The following is a 15,252-nucleotide window of genomic DNA, read 5'->3' on the forward strand; positions in this document are numbered from 1 at the left end:
TTTACTTCAGCTGCCATCAATGCAAGACAAAGATTAAATGCACAACAGTACTGCATCCAAGCAAGAAGTTACATCATTAATTGTGTTAATTAATCCCAACCATCTATTTCCTCTGCAGCCTTATCAAGGATCATAATATCAACTGATGAAAGGCATTTATCTTTTGAACCTGCACACTTACCAGCAGATTTGGGCAGGCCTGCAAGGCCTCTAGCACTCCAGGAATGCTGAAAGCTTCATGGCCACGGACTCTGCGCCTTTCAAGATACCTGGGGTGAAGACCATAGAGTTGTTCAATGTCTGGCATCTTCCTCAGCAACGTTAGGAAACTGGAATCAGTGAAACCTATGAGGAGGACACAAGTTTTGAATGTTTTGTGACAGTAAACATGTAGCAGTAAACATGTGACAGTAAACAGACAGAACTTATGCTGCAATTCTCTGTGTATAACAAAAATGTATACCTTCAATGTATACCTCGAAATCAGCGGCACTGCTATGGGTACCCGCATGGCCCCACAGTATGCCAACATTTTAAGGCTGACTTAGAACAACGCTTCCTCAACTCTCGTCCTCTAATGCCCCTACACTACTTGCGCTACACTGATGACATCTTCATCATCTGGACCCATGGAAAAGAAGCCCTTGAGGAATTCCTCCATGATTTCAACAATTTCCATCCCACTATCAACCTCAGCCTGGACCAGTCCACACAAGAGATCCACTTCTTGGACACTACGGTGCTAATAAGCGATGGTCACATAAACACCACCCTATACCGGAAACCTTCTGACCGCTATACTTACCTACATGCCTCCAGCTTTCACCCTGACCACACCACACGATCCATTGTCTACAGCCAAGCTCTACGATACAACCGCATTTGCTCCAACCCCTCAGACAGAGACAAACACCCTCAAGATCTCTATCAAGCGTTCTTACAACTACAATACCCACCTGCTGAAGTGAAGAAACAGACAGAGAGCCAGAAGAGTACCCAGAAGTTACCTACTACAGGACAGGCCCAACAAAGAAAGTAACAGAACGCCACTAGCCATCACCTTCAGCCCCCAACTAAAACCTCTCCAACGCATCATCAAGGATCTACAACCTATCTGAAGGATGACCCATACTCTCACAGATCTTGGGAGACAGGTCAGTCCTTGCTTACAGACAGCCCCCCAACCTGAAGCAAATACTCAACAAAAACACTAACCCAGAAACCTATCCTTGCAACAAAGCCCGTTGCCAATTGTGTCCACATATCTATTCAGGGGACACCATCACAGGGCCTAATCACATCAGCCACACTATCAGAGGCTCGTTCACCTGCACATCTACCAATGTGATATATGCCATCATGTGCCAGCAATGCCCCTCTGCCATGTACATTGGCCAAACTGGACAGTCTCTATGTAAAAGAATAAATGGACACAAATCAAATGTCAAGAATTATAACATTCAAAAACCAGTCGGAGAACACTTCAATCTCTTTGGTCATTCGATTATAGACCTAAAAGTAGCAATTCTTCAACAAAAAAAACTTCAGAAACAGACTCCAGCGAGAAACTGCTGAATTCGAATTAATTTGCAAACTGGATACAATTAACTTAGGCTTGAATAAAGACTGGGAGTGGATGTGTCATTACACAAAGTAAAACTATTTCCCCTTGTTTATTTTCCCTCCTACTATCCTTGTCAACTGCTGGAAATGGCCCACCTTGATTATCACTACAAAAGGTTCCCCCTACCCCCGCTCTCCTGTTGGTAATAGCTCACCTTTTCTGATCACTCGTTACAATCTGTATGGTAACACCCATTGTTTCATGTTCTCTGTGTATATAAAATCTCCCCACTATATTTTCCACTGTATGCATCCGACGAAGTGAGCTGTAGCTCACAAAAGCTTATGCTCTAATAAATTTGTTAGTCTCTAAGGTGCCACAAGTCCTCCTTTTCTTTTTTTTAAAAAAATAAAAATCCTCAGCCCTCCCATGCCAGAAAAGGTATTAGATGATATAATAGATGGTTTCCATCCCCAACTTTTATGAACTAATATTCTATATGTTTTGTTGCCTTTATATCCTCCAGGGCAAAGCTGTCAAAACTATAGGGCTAGCTGCATCTCTGTCCTCTGTCAGGTCTCTCTGAGTGCACCTCCATGAGCGTCAGGCCTTGTCCATTTACCTTCCCCTGAGAAGAATCCCATTATTCTCCCACTCTTAGATGAGGCCCTGGTCTGCAGGACCCCATGTATCAAAGGTGCTAAAGCAGCAGGTCTGAGGGTTTTGGTACCTGTGGTTTTTCCCTTTAAGAATCTGTGACCAGTGGTAAATACAGTGATCAGACAGCCTTCTTAACCAAAGTACTGATTAGTCATAACAGTAGGAACAAAATACAAGAGAAACAGGACTTAAAAACAATAAACAGTCTGTATACATGTATATCTTATCCCAATATCCTCCTGACAGGAACCCCTGTAAGTCTAACTTCCCAAACACTGCAACCTCTGGAGTGTCGGTCACCGTAGCTCTCCTTCCCCTGCCTTCCCCTCCCCCCCCAGCCACGAGTATATCTTTAAATCCAGTGCAAGTCTTACTGTTCAGATGCTTGCTCCTCCCACTCCTGACAAATTCAATGGGTGAGCTAAGCAAGGGTTGGAGGTAGGATCTCCAAGTGAATGGCTCTTATATTGACATTGAACAGTTGGCAAATGGATAGCTAGATGAAGTCGTACTCTTTCTTACCAGCATGCAAACAGCCTCTTCTTGAACTGCCCCATGTATACATACATTAAACCCCCTTACAACAAACATACATTATTCATAACTTGTTATGGAGCAGCCCCATTTTCATCACTGTAGTATTCAACACACATACAGGTGGGATTTTCAAAAGTACCGAAGTGAGGAAGGCACCAACTACCACTGAAAGTCAGTGAGAGGTAAGCACTCACCTTTCTTGGCTGCTTTAGAAAAGCCCATCCCATATGTCTCTGTATAAATGATATCATAGCTCAGCTAGGTATCATCAATACAATATTAACATAATACCCAAATGAAGTGTACTTCTTACCAGTGGGCATATATTCCCACCAGCGGCCTGCACAGAGGTCCACAACCTTCACCACTCTCAGGTACAGAGTGACCGCTTCCTTCAGCTTCCGGGAGAGGCATTCCATGCACATGATATCCTGCAGGGGAAGGTACCTTTCGGATGGAAAGAAACTCTGTTCATCAAAGACATTCGTTCATTTTCTCTCACACCAAAGAACATCCAGAGGATTACTATACAAACCCAGACGTTCCTCACATCTAGCATGGATTCAAATAAGATTTTTCAGATAGTACTGTAGCAACCTATGTAATGTGGCTAGGCAGAAGAGGTAGCAATTTGTTCATCAGGCGGGCCAATGCACTTAAGGTAAAAAACAGAACAGTGGCCTTGCCGTGTCCATAAGGGTCTGAGGTAGAGAAGGGAGACTCCGTGATACTTTAGTACGTGTAGGAGCCTATTTCATTTCTGACCAAATCTTGCAAAGTTGCCATACCCGGAGATCTGGAAACTTTCTACCTTTGAAGTGTGCATTTTAATTCTCTAGTTCATTGTAAATGGGGATCCGTTTAGTAGGAGCTGCCCCACAAACATACTTGCAATCTGTGGGACATTTTAAACTTGTCAGCAAGATATTTACATGCCAGCCACATTATTCAAAGTCTAAGAGTATCTGTAAAATTCTAGTTAGAGTATTCCATTTATTTTTTAAATGGAATGAACCATTTGACTAAAACTCTCAGCGGCAGGGTCAGTGCTGCTTCAATATATCCAGACATCCATCACTTGTAATGTATGCACGGTAACTGAATTTATCAGAGACATTATAGTGCATGGCTGCACACCCTGGAGCACGATCATGCCTAAAACGTGTAGGAAAGATTGAATGGCAAGATTGCAACGCTAACAGTAAGGGAATCTGTATGAGTGAAACAGTTATGCAACAAATTTTAGACATGCATCTACAAGGTATAAAAAGATAATTTGCCTTAGACTGAATATTGTATCTATCATCAGTGTACACTTGCAGACTTTTTTTAGTCAAACTTAACTTAAAAAATAAAAAATAAAAGATATAACGTTTCTCTGCTCTTTTGCTTGCTTCTACATGATACTAATAGCAATTTTCACATAAGGTAGTTTGCAGTGTACATGACTATATCAAAGAATATGAAGCGTGTTTCTCTGGAGAGATAACTTATTTATATAGTGCCACCTATGTGCTTAGTTTTAACAAAAGAAATAAAGGTAGAGTTCCACAAGAAAGAAATCCCATACATTTCCTCTGTATTGTCCAGCAAAACCTCATCCACAAATACTGAGGACTAAATTTAATTCCCATCTAACTAATGGCGGTACAGCTAGTATTTTCTGAATGCCTGTCATTAGATTTTTATTCACAGATACCAAAGTGGAAGGTATGGGGAGACAAAAAATACAGCTTCTTACCTAAAGATATGGCAAAGTACTTCATGTGAGAGCTGGTTCATATAATCTTTTGGCTCATCTAGTTTGGTAGTTTCAGAGACTTCCCTACTCATGCAGCACGGTTTCACATTTTTCCGTCGAGGCCCCATATTTGCAATGATTTCTGATTAAAAGGATCAATTTTCACAATGTTATACAAATTCAGTGCAACTGAAAGACAAAAAGTGGGAGAAAGGATAGAGAGTAATAAACATAAATATAAACAGAAGGACTCAACAAAATCTGCCACTAAAAATTAACTCTAGAATGCCATTATCCAAATGGATCAACTAAAAAGTGGAAGGATTGTTCTAGCAAGATATAAATCAATCTGCCTTGTGTATAAAGCTGGAAAAAAATTCCAGCCAAACAAATGAAGACTAACTAGAAAGTCCCTTTGAACCAAGTAAAATTAGTAAACAGAATACCACCTGGATCTCTTATGTACATATCCAAGTAATTTAATTATAGGTTACTTCTGTAGTAACCTTTCTCTAACTTAGAAAACAATAAAATGTCTCTTCAATTGCCACCCACATAGCAATGAGCAAAGACAGCTCATGGAACAATAGATACAGAAAATTACTAACCAAAGTGGACACATTTCAGTGTACTATGTCCAATCCAAAATTAAATTATTCTGTCCTAAAAAGGAAAGGCTCTTACAATCTTGCTTAAAGTTCTTAACTCAGCAATGTTGCATACATTTAATCTCTCTCTATTTTCACTGTTAAATTTGTAGCTTACTATATTTCTGTAAATGTTGTTTCACCATAATTTTATACCTAATGTGCAATATGGCTGAGTTAATGATGCTGCATTTTCTGCTACTGAAATAATCCAAACCAAATGTTAGCAGTTTTTGCATTAATTTGTTTAGTTTTAAAGAAAAAGTACCATGTTTAATAACTCTAATTAAGTTGACAGCTCACAGAGATGAATGGCATGAGGTAGGAAGAGTTCACATCCTTGCTACTGATGTTGTTTAGTTCAAGACTGTTTTCTGGACAGTTACGTTGACAGAGTATTGTTAAACCAATAAACTCTGTCATGGATTTAACTTTCAACAGCAAGAGATGAAAACATTTTTGTAATGAAAGTTCAGAATTTCCAGACTGCAACAAAAATTGTGGAAAGACTCCAAAACTGTGATACACACAAGTTTTGGATGGTCTATATTTTCTCCTGATCATGATGGTAAATTATTATTTTTATGAAAGATTATTTTGTTCAATTTAATTCAATTCATACAAAACTATTTGTGGGGGTCTTTCCCACAACAAGAAAATGATTGTAGAACAACAAATAATTGGCAGGAAGACTCAGGGCAGGTGGACATGAAAATACTTTGAGTTAACTTTTGTAAACTGACTAGATTTTAAGTGGAGTGTGTCCTCTAACATGTCAAGTGTCAACTTTCATCACTTCTCTGTGATAAGAAGTGTTTAGTAGGAAATGCGTTTCTTAGCTTCACAATATGCAACAACCGATTTTTCTTCAGTTTTCCACAAACTAAAATTCATCAACCAACAGAGTGTAAAAATATGAAGTTATCAAAATCATCTGTTGCAAATGTTGTGGTTAATGTTACGAAACACTATATATATTGTCGATGTTAAACATGTTACCATTTAACTACATATTGTATTTCTACTGTGATTCTACCAATAGCCACAATACAAATAGTACATTACATGATTTCCCCTCATTCTTTATTTTCCCAGTACCTAGGGTCTTTAGCTGCTCACAACCAGTTCATTTAACTGATCTTGGTTCTCTTCCTTCTTTGGTCAACTAGTAGATGAAGAATAGATAAAAAAAAGACTGAAGGGTATAGCTCTGATAAACTGTCCTAACCTGAAGTAAGTATATTTCAAAGGCAGGTTGATGGACATATAAAGAGCATCTTATAACAGATTAGAGAAAAATTGTGTTCACCAAATGCAAGTTTTGCATCTGACAAAAAACCTCAAAACGTTATGAACTTCACTCAGATCTAATGATGGGGAAAGGTTTTATTTAATAGCTAATTTGTCAGCATTCTAAATTTTGAAATCATACAACACACATCAAGGTTATGCCACCCTTCTTCCCCTCAAGAGATACTGTTAAGTCATATCTGGCCCCACATATACTGTAGATTTTACAAAACTTAGCTTTTACAAATCCCAACATCAACAGAAATGTTTGTTTATATATTCATCAGTTACAATATTTTCAATTGAAATATTGCAGCATTGTTCAAGCATACAAGACCGAGAATGAAACTGACTAGAAAAGGCCCATAAAGAAATGAGATTATTCTATTTATTTTGCCCAACCTGGTAGATTACTGCATGTAGTAAGTACATAACATAACCAAGGAAGATTAGGTTTATAAAACTGTCAGATTAATATTAAGGTTGTTTGTAACAAATCTACCTTAATTGTATGATTTTAATGTGACAAGATCCTTTTTTAAAGTCTTCTAAACATAAGCATCTCTGTAACTATAAGATCACAGTACTGTTCTCACACGGGCCCACAAAACCACACACCCTTTACACCTCCATAAAAAGAGGAACACACAGGCCAACTAAATATTTTATCGTCAACCAATAAGCAAGGATCAAGATCCCAACTGAGCCATCCAGCCCATCTTTAAGACAAGATTTCCTAAATAGGATCCAGAGACACTGGGGGACTTTGGTACAAATTTTTATAAATGGGTATCAAAGTTTCTCTGTGTGATATGGATTCGAAGTGAATTTCCCCATACTCCTCCAGTATGAGGACAGACAGACAGCAGCAGAGAATGGAAAACATTTTAGTTTTATACAGAGAGTAAGATATTTCAAGATAAAAAGAGCGTCTGATATAAGATAACACATAAAAAGGAAGATTTAAGTCAAGTAGAAGGTAAGTCAGTGGTTTGAAGTGGAGGAGGAGGAAACCAGGGAAGAGCTCCACAGAGAAGTAAAAGAGCCACCTCCACTTGTGGGAGTCCAGTGCAGAAAATCTAAAGGTATGAGTTAATCTACATGAGCAGCTCCAGACTTTTCTCTGGTGATGACTGTGCTTTGAATTAGATCTCATCACTGAGACAGAAAAAGCCTCGTCACCCAGAACTATGTAATCTTTGTAGAGCAGTGTGTGGGGTATCCAGAAATAAGCGTAGGGAATAAGTTTCTACATACAAGTTTTTAAAACTAACATTCTCACTATTTTAGTTCTGCTGTTTTACAACAACTGACTTCTAAACAATCCATGCATATTCCTTTAATATTTAAACAAAGTAGGCAGAAAATGCAGAGAATTTTATTCTTCTCAATTTAATATAGTTAAGGTAAAAAAAAGATCCTACATGAACAATGGTTTGATGTGTTATATTCTCAATTAGTGACTTCTGTGTTCAACTTGATAAGTTTAGAAAACTCCTGTTTTGATTAGTAACAACCAGAACTGTCAGCTTAGCCTCCTTTTGGAAAACAAACTGAGCAGTTTCAAAAATATTGTACCAGCAATTGTGGAATCAATGAGCTGTCAATTTTGTTGACAGTTTGCAAAACAGAATACAACCCAGATCAAACTGCTAGTCTGAGCATTGCAAAACTTGGTTTCATCGGTAGACATAGTAGCACTGACCTGGAAGATAGGGGGAGCAAATAAATATGTGCTGACACCAGGGACTATTTAAGAAGAACCACTTGAGACAATAATCACATGCTATCTACTATGACATTCCTGTTATCGGGTGAGGTGATCCTAAAGAATGTCTAAATTTTTTTTAGTGCAGTAGGCAAAAAGCAATGTAAGACAGATAATCTCCATCTCCTACTATATCTTTGATAGTCACATTTAATGTGACTGCTGCTTGGGGATTTTTTTTTTTTTTGCAGGGGGCGGGAGAGAACAGGGGAAAACATCCTCCTATAATTTATTTTGTGGGAGCTTAGTTTTCTATTGCATCCTGTCTCTGAGAAAAGTGGATTTTTCCACCTTTTCCAGGTGGTACTTTAGAAGAGACATCACTATTTTTCAGGCCTGTTTTCTGCTGTGATGAGACATTACTCAAATGTAACCCCCTTTCTTTGAAGTAACAAGGGAGAAAAAGCAAGAAAAAGGGGACAGTAACTAGAAAGCACCTCCACCTGCCTCAGGTTTGGAACGATGAGGCAGAGCACGGCATCAAGAGGGATGAAGCAGGGTCTCCCAAGGCCGCCTCATGCACTTACAGCAGAGTACGTGCCGGTGGGGAGTCAGGGAAGCAAATCCCAAAGGAAGCGGGGAGAGCGAGAGAAAGACACTCGCTCTACACGGCAGAGGGGACCCACCCCAGCAGGGAAAAGGTCATCCAGACCGCGGGTCTCCCCCAGGCCACTGCAGATGGGAAAGGGCCCCTCCCCCCATTCCCAGCGGCAGGCCCAGGCGAGAGGTCGGTCGGTCGGTCAGTCAGTCAGTCAACCCCCCCAGCAACGGCCGCCCGCCCCAGCGCCCGCAACGGTCATCGCCGCCAGCGATCACGGCCCAGGCCATCGCCCACCAGGAAAGCGGGGCACACGCCGCTCCCCATTCCCTTCCACAGGGCCAGGGCCAGCCCGACCCGGCGCCTCCCTCCTGTCCCCGGGGGCGCGTGTGCGGGGAGCCAGAGCAGCCGCACGTAACCCTAATCCTACCCCTCCCGGCCCCGCCGCCCCTTACCTGGCCGCCAAGTGCCGCCTGTTATTGTGACTGCGAGGGGGAGGGATAACCCCGACAGACACTTCCGGCCACCCAGCGCTTCCGCTTCCGCCCGCTGCGCTTCCGGTCCCTGACCCCAGAATCAGGGAAAATCAACCCTCTCTGCGGCCCTCCCGCGCCACCATCTTGGATGCGGCACCTCGTGCATATTTCCATTGCAGCCCAATCGCCGCCATCTTGGTTGTGGCCTCTCTGCCTTCAGGCGAATGGCGTCTCTGTATGGGCGATGGGAGGGAGTAGCAGGAATCCCAGCACCACCCCAGACTGTTACTCCCCGATGGAGGCCAGGTTTACTGCCCCGCGGGAGCAGACTGAGCCACCCGCAAACCTATCCATCCCGTGTACCATCCCTGCCAGGCTCAGCCCCCACTCTGTACAGGGCTGGGGGCCGGCCCGGAGCTGCAGTGCAGCTGCCCAGGGCCCAAGGCCAGCAGGGAGTGGGCAGCTGACCAGGTTGGCGCATGGCACAGATCTGATATCTCACAATTGTGTTATTACATCTGTACCCCAGTGTCTGGGCCCAGGCTGGCTGGGGAGAGGGAAAGAGAGAGAGAAAGGCCCAGATCCTCAAAAGCATCTGGGGGCTTACATACCTTTGAGGATTTGAGTCTAAGCCTGCTTGTGCATGATTTTCAGCTGTGCATTGTGAGAGTCTGGTGGATGTAGCGACACTATCACTAAGGTACAAAAAATGGACTATCCATTTTTTTTTTTGTGTAACCCTTCTGCCCGTCAGAGTTGGCAGCAACAAGGGCCGGGTTCAATATCTAGGGGTTCCATTCCAATAACACAATGCAAACCGGCTCGAGCCCCCACCCAGTGACCTGGGACCAATATATACCACCCCCGCTGGGCGCCTCCAAGAGGCAATACTTCCCCTCTCGCAAGCACATAGTCTGAGTGTAGCAAAAGTCTTTTAATAACAGAGAGAAACAATGTGGCATTATGTTGGGGAAACACCACCAACAGGATTCATAACACAACCCATGAGCAAAAAACCCACCCCAGGCAAATTGGGGGCATGCCCTTTTCCCTTTGGTTCTTGAGTCCAGCAACCCCAAATCACCCAAAGTCCCAAAAGTCCAATGCCCCAAAAGTCTCTGTCCCTGGTCAGGGCAGCCCCAGAGTTCGAAAGTTTATCTGCGGAGCTTTACCTCCCAACCTGGGTGGAAATGGGACAGGGGTAAGAGGCACCTTACATGATCTGAAGCTGACCGCCCCATAGCTCCATAGCGGCGTTCCACTCCGCCAGCCGCCCCACAAACTCCTTCGCTCAGCTGCGCTCCGCTCCGCCCCGCCAGCCGCCCCACGAAATCCTTCACTTAGCTGCGCTCCGCTCCGCCAGCCGCCCCACGAACTCCTTCGCTCAGCTGCACCCCGCTCCACTCCGCCAGCCGCCCCACGAACTCCTTCGCTCAGCTCCACGGCCCACAAGCAGCTCCTGCCATCCACACACTGCGCCGCATTGAACTGCTTCACCAGCCGTCCCGCAAACTGCTCCACAATATATCTTCAGGCTCCCCCACTACTTAACACAACACTCAGTGATTTCAGCTCTTAGGTGAATTCAGCTTATAATAGGGGAGCCCCAGTGCTGGTGCACTGTCAGCCCAAAGTGAGCTCAGCAGCCTATAACTAGACTTCTAATGAAATCAAAATTAGCTCTGATATTCCACAGTGGAGAGAGGAGGAAGTGCAATTAGCATGTAAGGCCCTCACCAGGGGGCCCATGCCACCAAGTATTAATACTTGTCCCCAGCCTCTCTCCATTCACGCAGTTTTGGAACCCATGACCCTTGCCTAGCGAGTGCTACTTAGTTGATGGTGAATCCCTCCATCATAACAAAAGGCCACGTACAGTTCCAAGCACAGTTCCCATAATCAGGGTAATAACAATTTATTCTTCCTGCCCCAATAACAGAGACACTGGGAATCCCACAGCAGCCAAAGTGACCATTTGGGCAGCTATGGTCTCATTCTAGGCGTGGTGGGTGTGCCTATGCAAATGAGATCGGCCCCTGAAGTTCTTTTCCACAACTTGCCACACCTCACCACCAGATGTCAGGGTGGAGCTCATCCTGACACTGCTTACATCTGCATGGAATAACAACTGAGCCCATAAAACTGGACAGCTGGCAGCACGTGCACAGCACCCTTACAGATTTCAATCCACCCGTGCACAAGCCCTTTTGTGTTCATTTGCCACCAGCGTTCATCTGAGCAAGGTCTTATGCATATGACTATTCACAGAAAAGGAATTTTGGGCTCATAGAGATTCTTTCAATCAAGAAACAAAATTCAGTTTGTGACACAATACATTTGTTTGGAGGAGAAGCAGAGATAGTTCCAAAGTGTTTGCTTAACTAGTATGGGAACAGAAACAATAACATGTGACTTAAGTGACCATTCTCACAAGTTCAGTAGCAAATTTTGAATAATGAATAGCTAGAAGTATAACATTTCTTCACATAAACTATGTCTGAAAAAATTATAATGAATACATTTGTAAAAATCATGATCAAGCATGCAACTTTGACTTGAAAAATAGTCATACATTATCTTCACAGCCACAAAGTCAGTGATTGTTATACGGCTAGTTGTCTGTGTCAAAGTGTATTGGTGGCATTCGTGTTTCTTCATTCAGGATATCTATTTTAATCAATCCATTTGGACTGATCCCAGTGGAAAATTGCTATTGACTCAAGATCTCCATCATGTGTGTTTCCTACAGATCTAAATAAATCCAACCTCAAAGACTATTCATTATTGAACATACTTTATTAGCTGTGGTTTATTTATGTTATGAAGGCTGATATGTAAAATCAGTTGTTGATTTAATGATTCCCCCGCAAAAGCATATACTGCTTTGTGTTGAAAAATAAAATAAGAAAAAAAACTTTTTAGTTTACTTTATTGAACAAACATAAGGAGACACGGGGAAGCCACTAGGAGCCCCTGGTGCACAGGATGATTTGAGACTCTTTGCTCAGAGTTCTTACAACACCTCCTATTTGTGCTTTACACCAATTCATCCACTATTCATCCTACAGGGGGAAAAGAGACAGTTATAAAACAGACAAAATGAAGTCAGTGCCTTAGTCCAGAGCAGTAAAATGTTCCAAATAGTCCTCTATTCCACACATCAAACAAAGGAAACTGACACTGAATTAATCAATAAAAGCCCTGGATTTACCATTGTGCTAACATTCTCCTTTGCGCTTTATGCCAATGGGGACTCCAGTTTCACTGGAAAAGAGGAAGAAAGATTAGCCATTATGAGTAAGTACATGGTAGTCACCCTCAAGAGTAAAAACTGTTATAAGGATGCTGTTAAATTAGTTAGATTAACATAAACGATACAGTTTGAGATAATAGAGTGGGCCAGCCCTGTTCGTGTATATTTTTTATGATATGTTTTACCATTTGTTCTAATATGAACCTGTCTCTTCCTTAGTCAGCCATATCCACAGGCTGCCCACTTGGGTGCTGGTATTTGTAGTCTGACTCTTCAGTAAGAAACCAAGTCAGAATCTATAAAAATGCATTCCACACCCACATTGTTGGGAGTTACACATTCATAATGACTGAAGAATATACTGTGCTCCCAAGAAGGATAACCTGGGAGCAATGGAAAAGAGTCTTGAGACGCTCATGTAACTGCTGGTGTTTAAGTGTATAGAATGGCACTCATAGGTTTGCTTCACTATTTCTCTTGCTCATACCAGTTGTAAAGTCAGCTGGGCTGCAAGGAATGGGCAAGATTTGTCCTCCTGGCTATTAGGCACTACTCTCAGGGCTGCTAAGAACACAACTAAAGTTGCCCGTTCCTCCAAGTCCCATTTTCACTGCTCCTTGTGCTGGCTTCCTCAACCCTACTGTGCCTCTCAATGCAGCCCAATAAGGCAGGCAGCGAGGAGAAGACATCCAGTACTGGCAGCTTTACACTCCCTTACCCACCTGTCTGCTGGCCCTGAGCAGCAACAACAGCACATTCCATGCCCAGGAGGGAGATGTTCTGGGACAATGTGCATACGTGGGCAGGAGAGACAGAACATGATGAGAGGAATGTATGTGGGAGAGACAGGATCTGAGCTGGAGAAATGATGCCATTACTGGACATGACAGTGAACTGTAAAAGCCCATACGGAACAAGGGGCAAGGTCCTCAGCTGTTACAAATCAGCATAGACATCAGTGGAGCAATGCTAGTTTCCCAATGGGAGGATTTGATCCACTAAGAAGTACACGTCTGAGCTTTGTCCCCAGGAATGACATTAGTTCCTGGGACAGGGGGCAGTGTAGAACAATAAATCTGATAGCAGGAAGTTAAGCCTGATGTACTTAATCTGTTTGGAGAAAAGAAAATTCAGAGATGACAAAACAGAGGATTTCAAAAAGGGAAGAGTACGATCAGTAGAAATAAAGTTGGGAAGGAGTATCTTACTTTAAGGTGAATAAACAACAAAATATATTACTGGGTAAGCAGTTTGAAGCAGAGAGTATTAAAAGAATACAGGAAACACACGTGCTGTTTTTCTGGCAAAGGCACAGTCATTATACATTTTCATTTTCTATCACGTAGGTTATCAAGCATGCAGTGCTTATTGGCCAGGTTTAAATTAGCCAGGTGGTCCCTTCTCTTACTCTGACTCCTGCCACATTCAGGGATTTGTAGTTTGGGGAATTTATGAACATCTTAACTAGAGCCTAAAGCAGATCAAGAAGACACTGGGACCCAGATCCACAAAGGTACTTAGGTGCTTAAACGCCAGACTTAGGCACTGAACTATGGGATTTAGGTGCTTAAGTCCCAGTTTTAGGCTCCACTGCGATCCACAAAATTCCCACCAAACCTTGCAGGCACCTAAACTCACTTGGTACCTACATTTTGAGGGAGAAATATCCCTGGGTGCTTAAGTTTCTGTCTCTGAGCATGCATACCGCTTCCTAAACCCACCTAAGCCCCGGAGTGATTCACTAACTGGGAAAGACAGCCTTTCACCTGCCTATCTCATGTGTGGGGCCCAATCCAATAGGCATGTTCAGAGGCTACCTTCAGGTCTGGGTCCCATTCAAAATCTGGAGGGGTGGTAGTGGTCCCCAATTTATAACTTTTAGCCCTTTGGTTAGAGCATTCCCCGGGGATGTAGGAGACCCATGTTCAAATCCCTCCTCTGCCTGAGGCAGAAGAAAGGATTTCAACTAGGGTCTCCCACGCTTCTCAAGAGGTGCTCTAACTTCAGAGATGTGGGATATTCTGATGAGGGCTCCCTCAGTCTCCCCCGATGAAGCTGTTCCACCGTGGGTAAAAGATTAAAGAGTCATTGGAGCAGGGGGACTGAACCCTAGGTCTCCCAGCTACGTACCCTAACTACCAGGCTATAGGTTCATTCTCTTGCTCACTCTGTCCCAATGACTCTGACTATTTAAGTATTCATAAAAGTCCCTTTGGGGATCTGGGCCTGGGAATATTGGAAGGTAAGCGGAAGAGGACACTCGGGTATTAAACACAATCAAAACAAAGGGCTGTCCATCCTGATCTGTGCATTACAAAAAATATCAATATTAAATAATAATCAAGAGATAAGAAACCTAGGGAAATTGATGTTTCCCTCTATGAAGAAAATACTTAAATAGAAAAGCTGTTATTAGTAGCTCCCACCAGTGATTTCACTTCATCAAAGAAACGATAAAAGTACTTACAAGATTTTTTCACACAGCAAACATTCATTGCTGTGAGTGATGCCGTCTGTTCCACAGACTGGTGCATAGTTCCTTAGACAGCCTCCTCTCCAGGTTCCATCTCGATTTTTGTATTTCCTGCAGTCAGGCTGCAAAATTAATAAGGTGACATTTGAGTGGACATTTTGCACTCTTCACTAGATCTTTTGAGAAGAGAAAGCACACACAGGGGCTATGTTTTTCACTGTTTCCTAAATCTAGAATGGGGTGAGGAAAAAGTAGTTCATTTTGCTGGAAGAAAAGGAAAATACTGCAGATATTTCGCAGGAGAA

At 42.7% G+C, this 15,252-nt stretch overlaps 1 protein-coding gene and 1 non-coding gene across 6 annotated transcripts in view; both read right to left on the reverse strand.

Moving 5' to 3' along the window:
• Positions 1–9,283, reverse strand: part of FBXO38 (F-box protein 38) — a 39,079-nt gene extending 29,796 nt beyond the window's left edge. For 3 of the 5 annotated variants that reach the window (XM_073355861.2, XM_073355857.2, XM_073355862.2), the window contains exons 1-4: positions 9,201–9,283; positions 4,503–4,691; positions 3,075–3,208; positions 182–345 (exon numbers count right to left, since the gene is read on the reverse strand). In XM_073355861.2, coding sequence (XP_073211962.2) covers positions 182–345; positions 3,075–3,208; positions 4,503–4,630 — 426 coding nt within the window. In that variant the 5' untranslated portion in view covers positions 4,631–4,691; positions 9,201–9,283. Of the gene's footprint in view, positions 1–181; positions 346–3,074; positions 3,209–4,502; positions 4,692–6,247; positions 7,161–9,200 lie in introns of those variants that run through there. The other 2 variants (XM_073355860.2, XM_073355858.2) reach the window with 2 other exon arrangements.
• Positions 9,284–12,182: 2,899 nt separating this feature from the next.
• LOC140916440 (uncharacterized) lies at positions 12,183–15,047 on the reverse strand. The gene is made up of 3 exons (XR_013636223.1): positions 14,942–15,047; positions 12,433–12,485; positions 12,183–12,283 (listed from the first exon to the last, which is right to left on the reverse strand). It is a non-coding gene; the product is annotated as an uncharacterized LOC140916440 (transcript).
• Between the last annotated feature and the right edge of the window lie 205 nt (positions 15,048–15,252).

The sequence above is a fragment of the Lepidochelys kempii genome, chromosome 8 (genome assembly GCF_965140285.1).
Source record: "Lepidochelys kempii isolate rLepKem1 chromosome 8, rLepKem1.hap1, whole genome shotgun sequence".
In the NCBI taxonomy this organism is placed as follows: Eukaryota; Metazoa; Chordata; order Testudines; family Cheloniidae; genus Lepidochelys; species Lepidochelys kempii.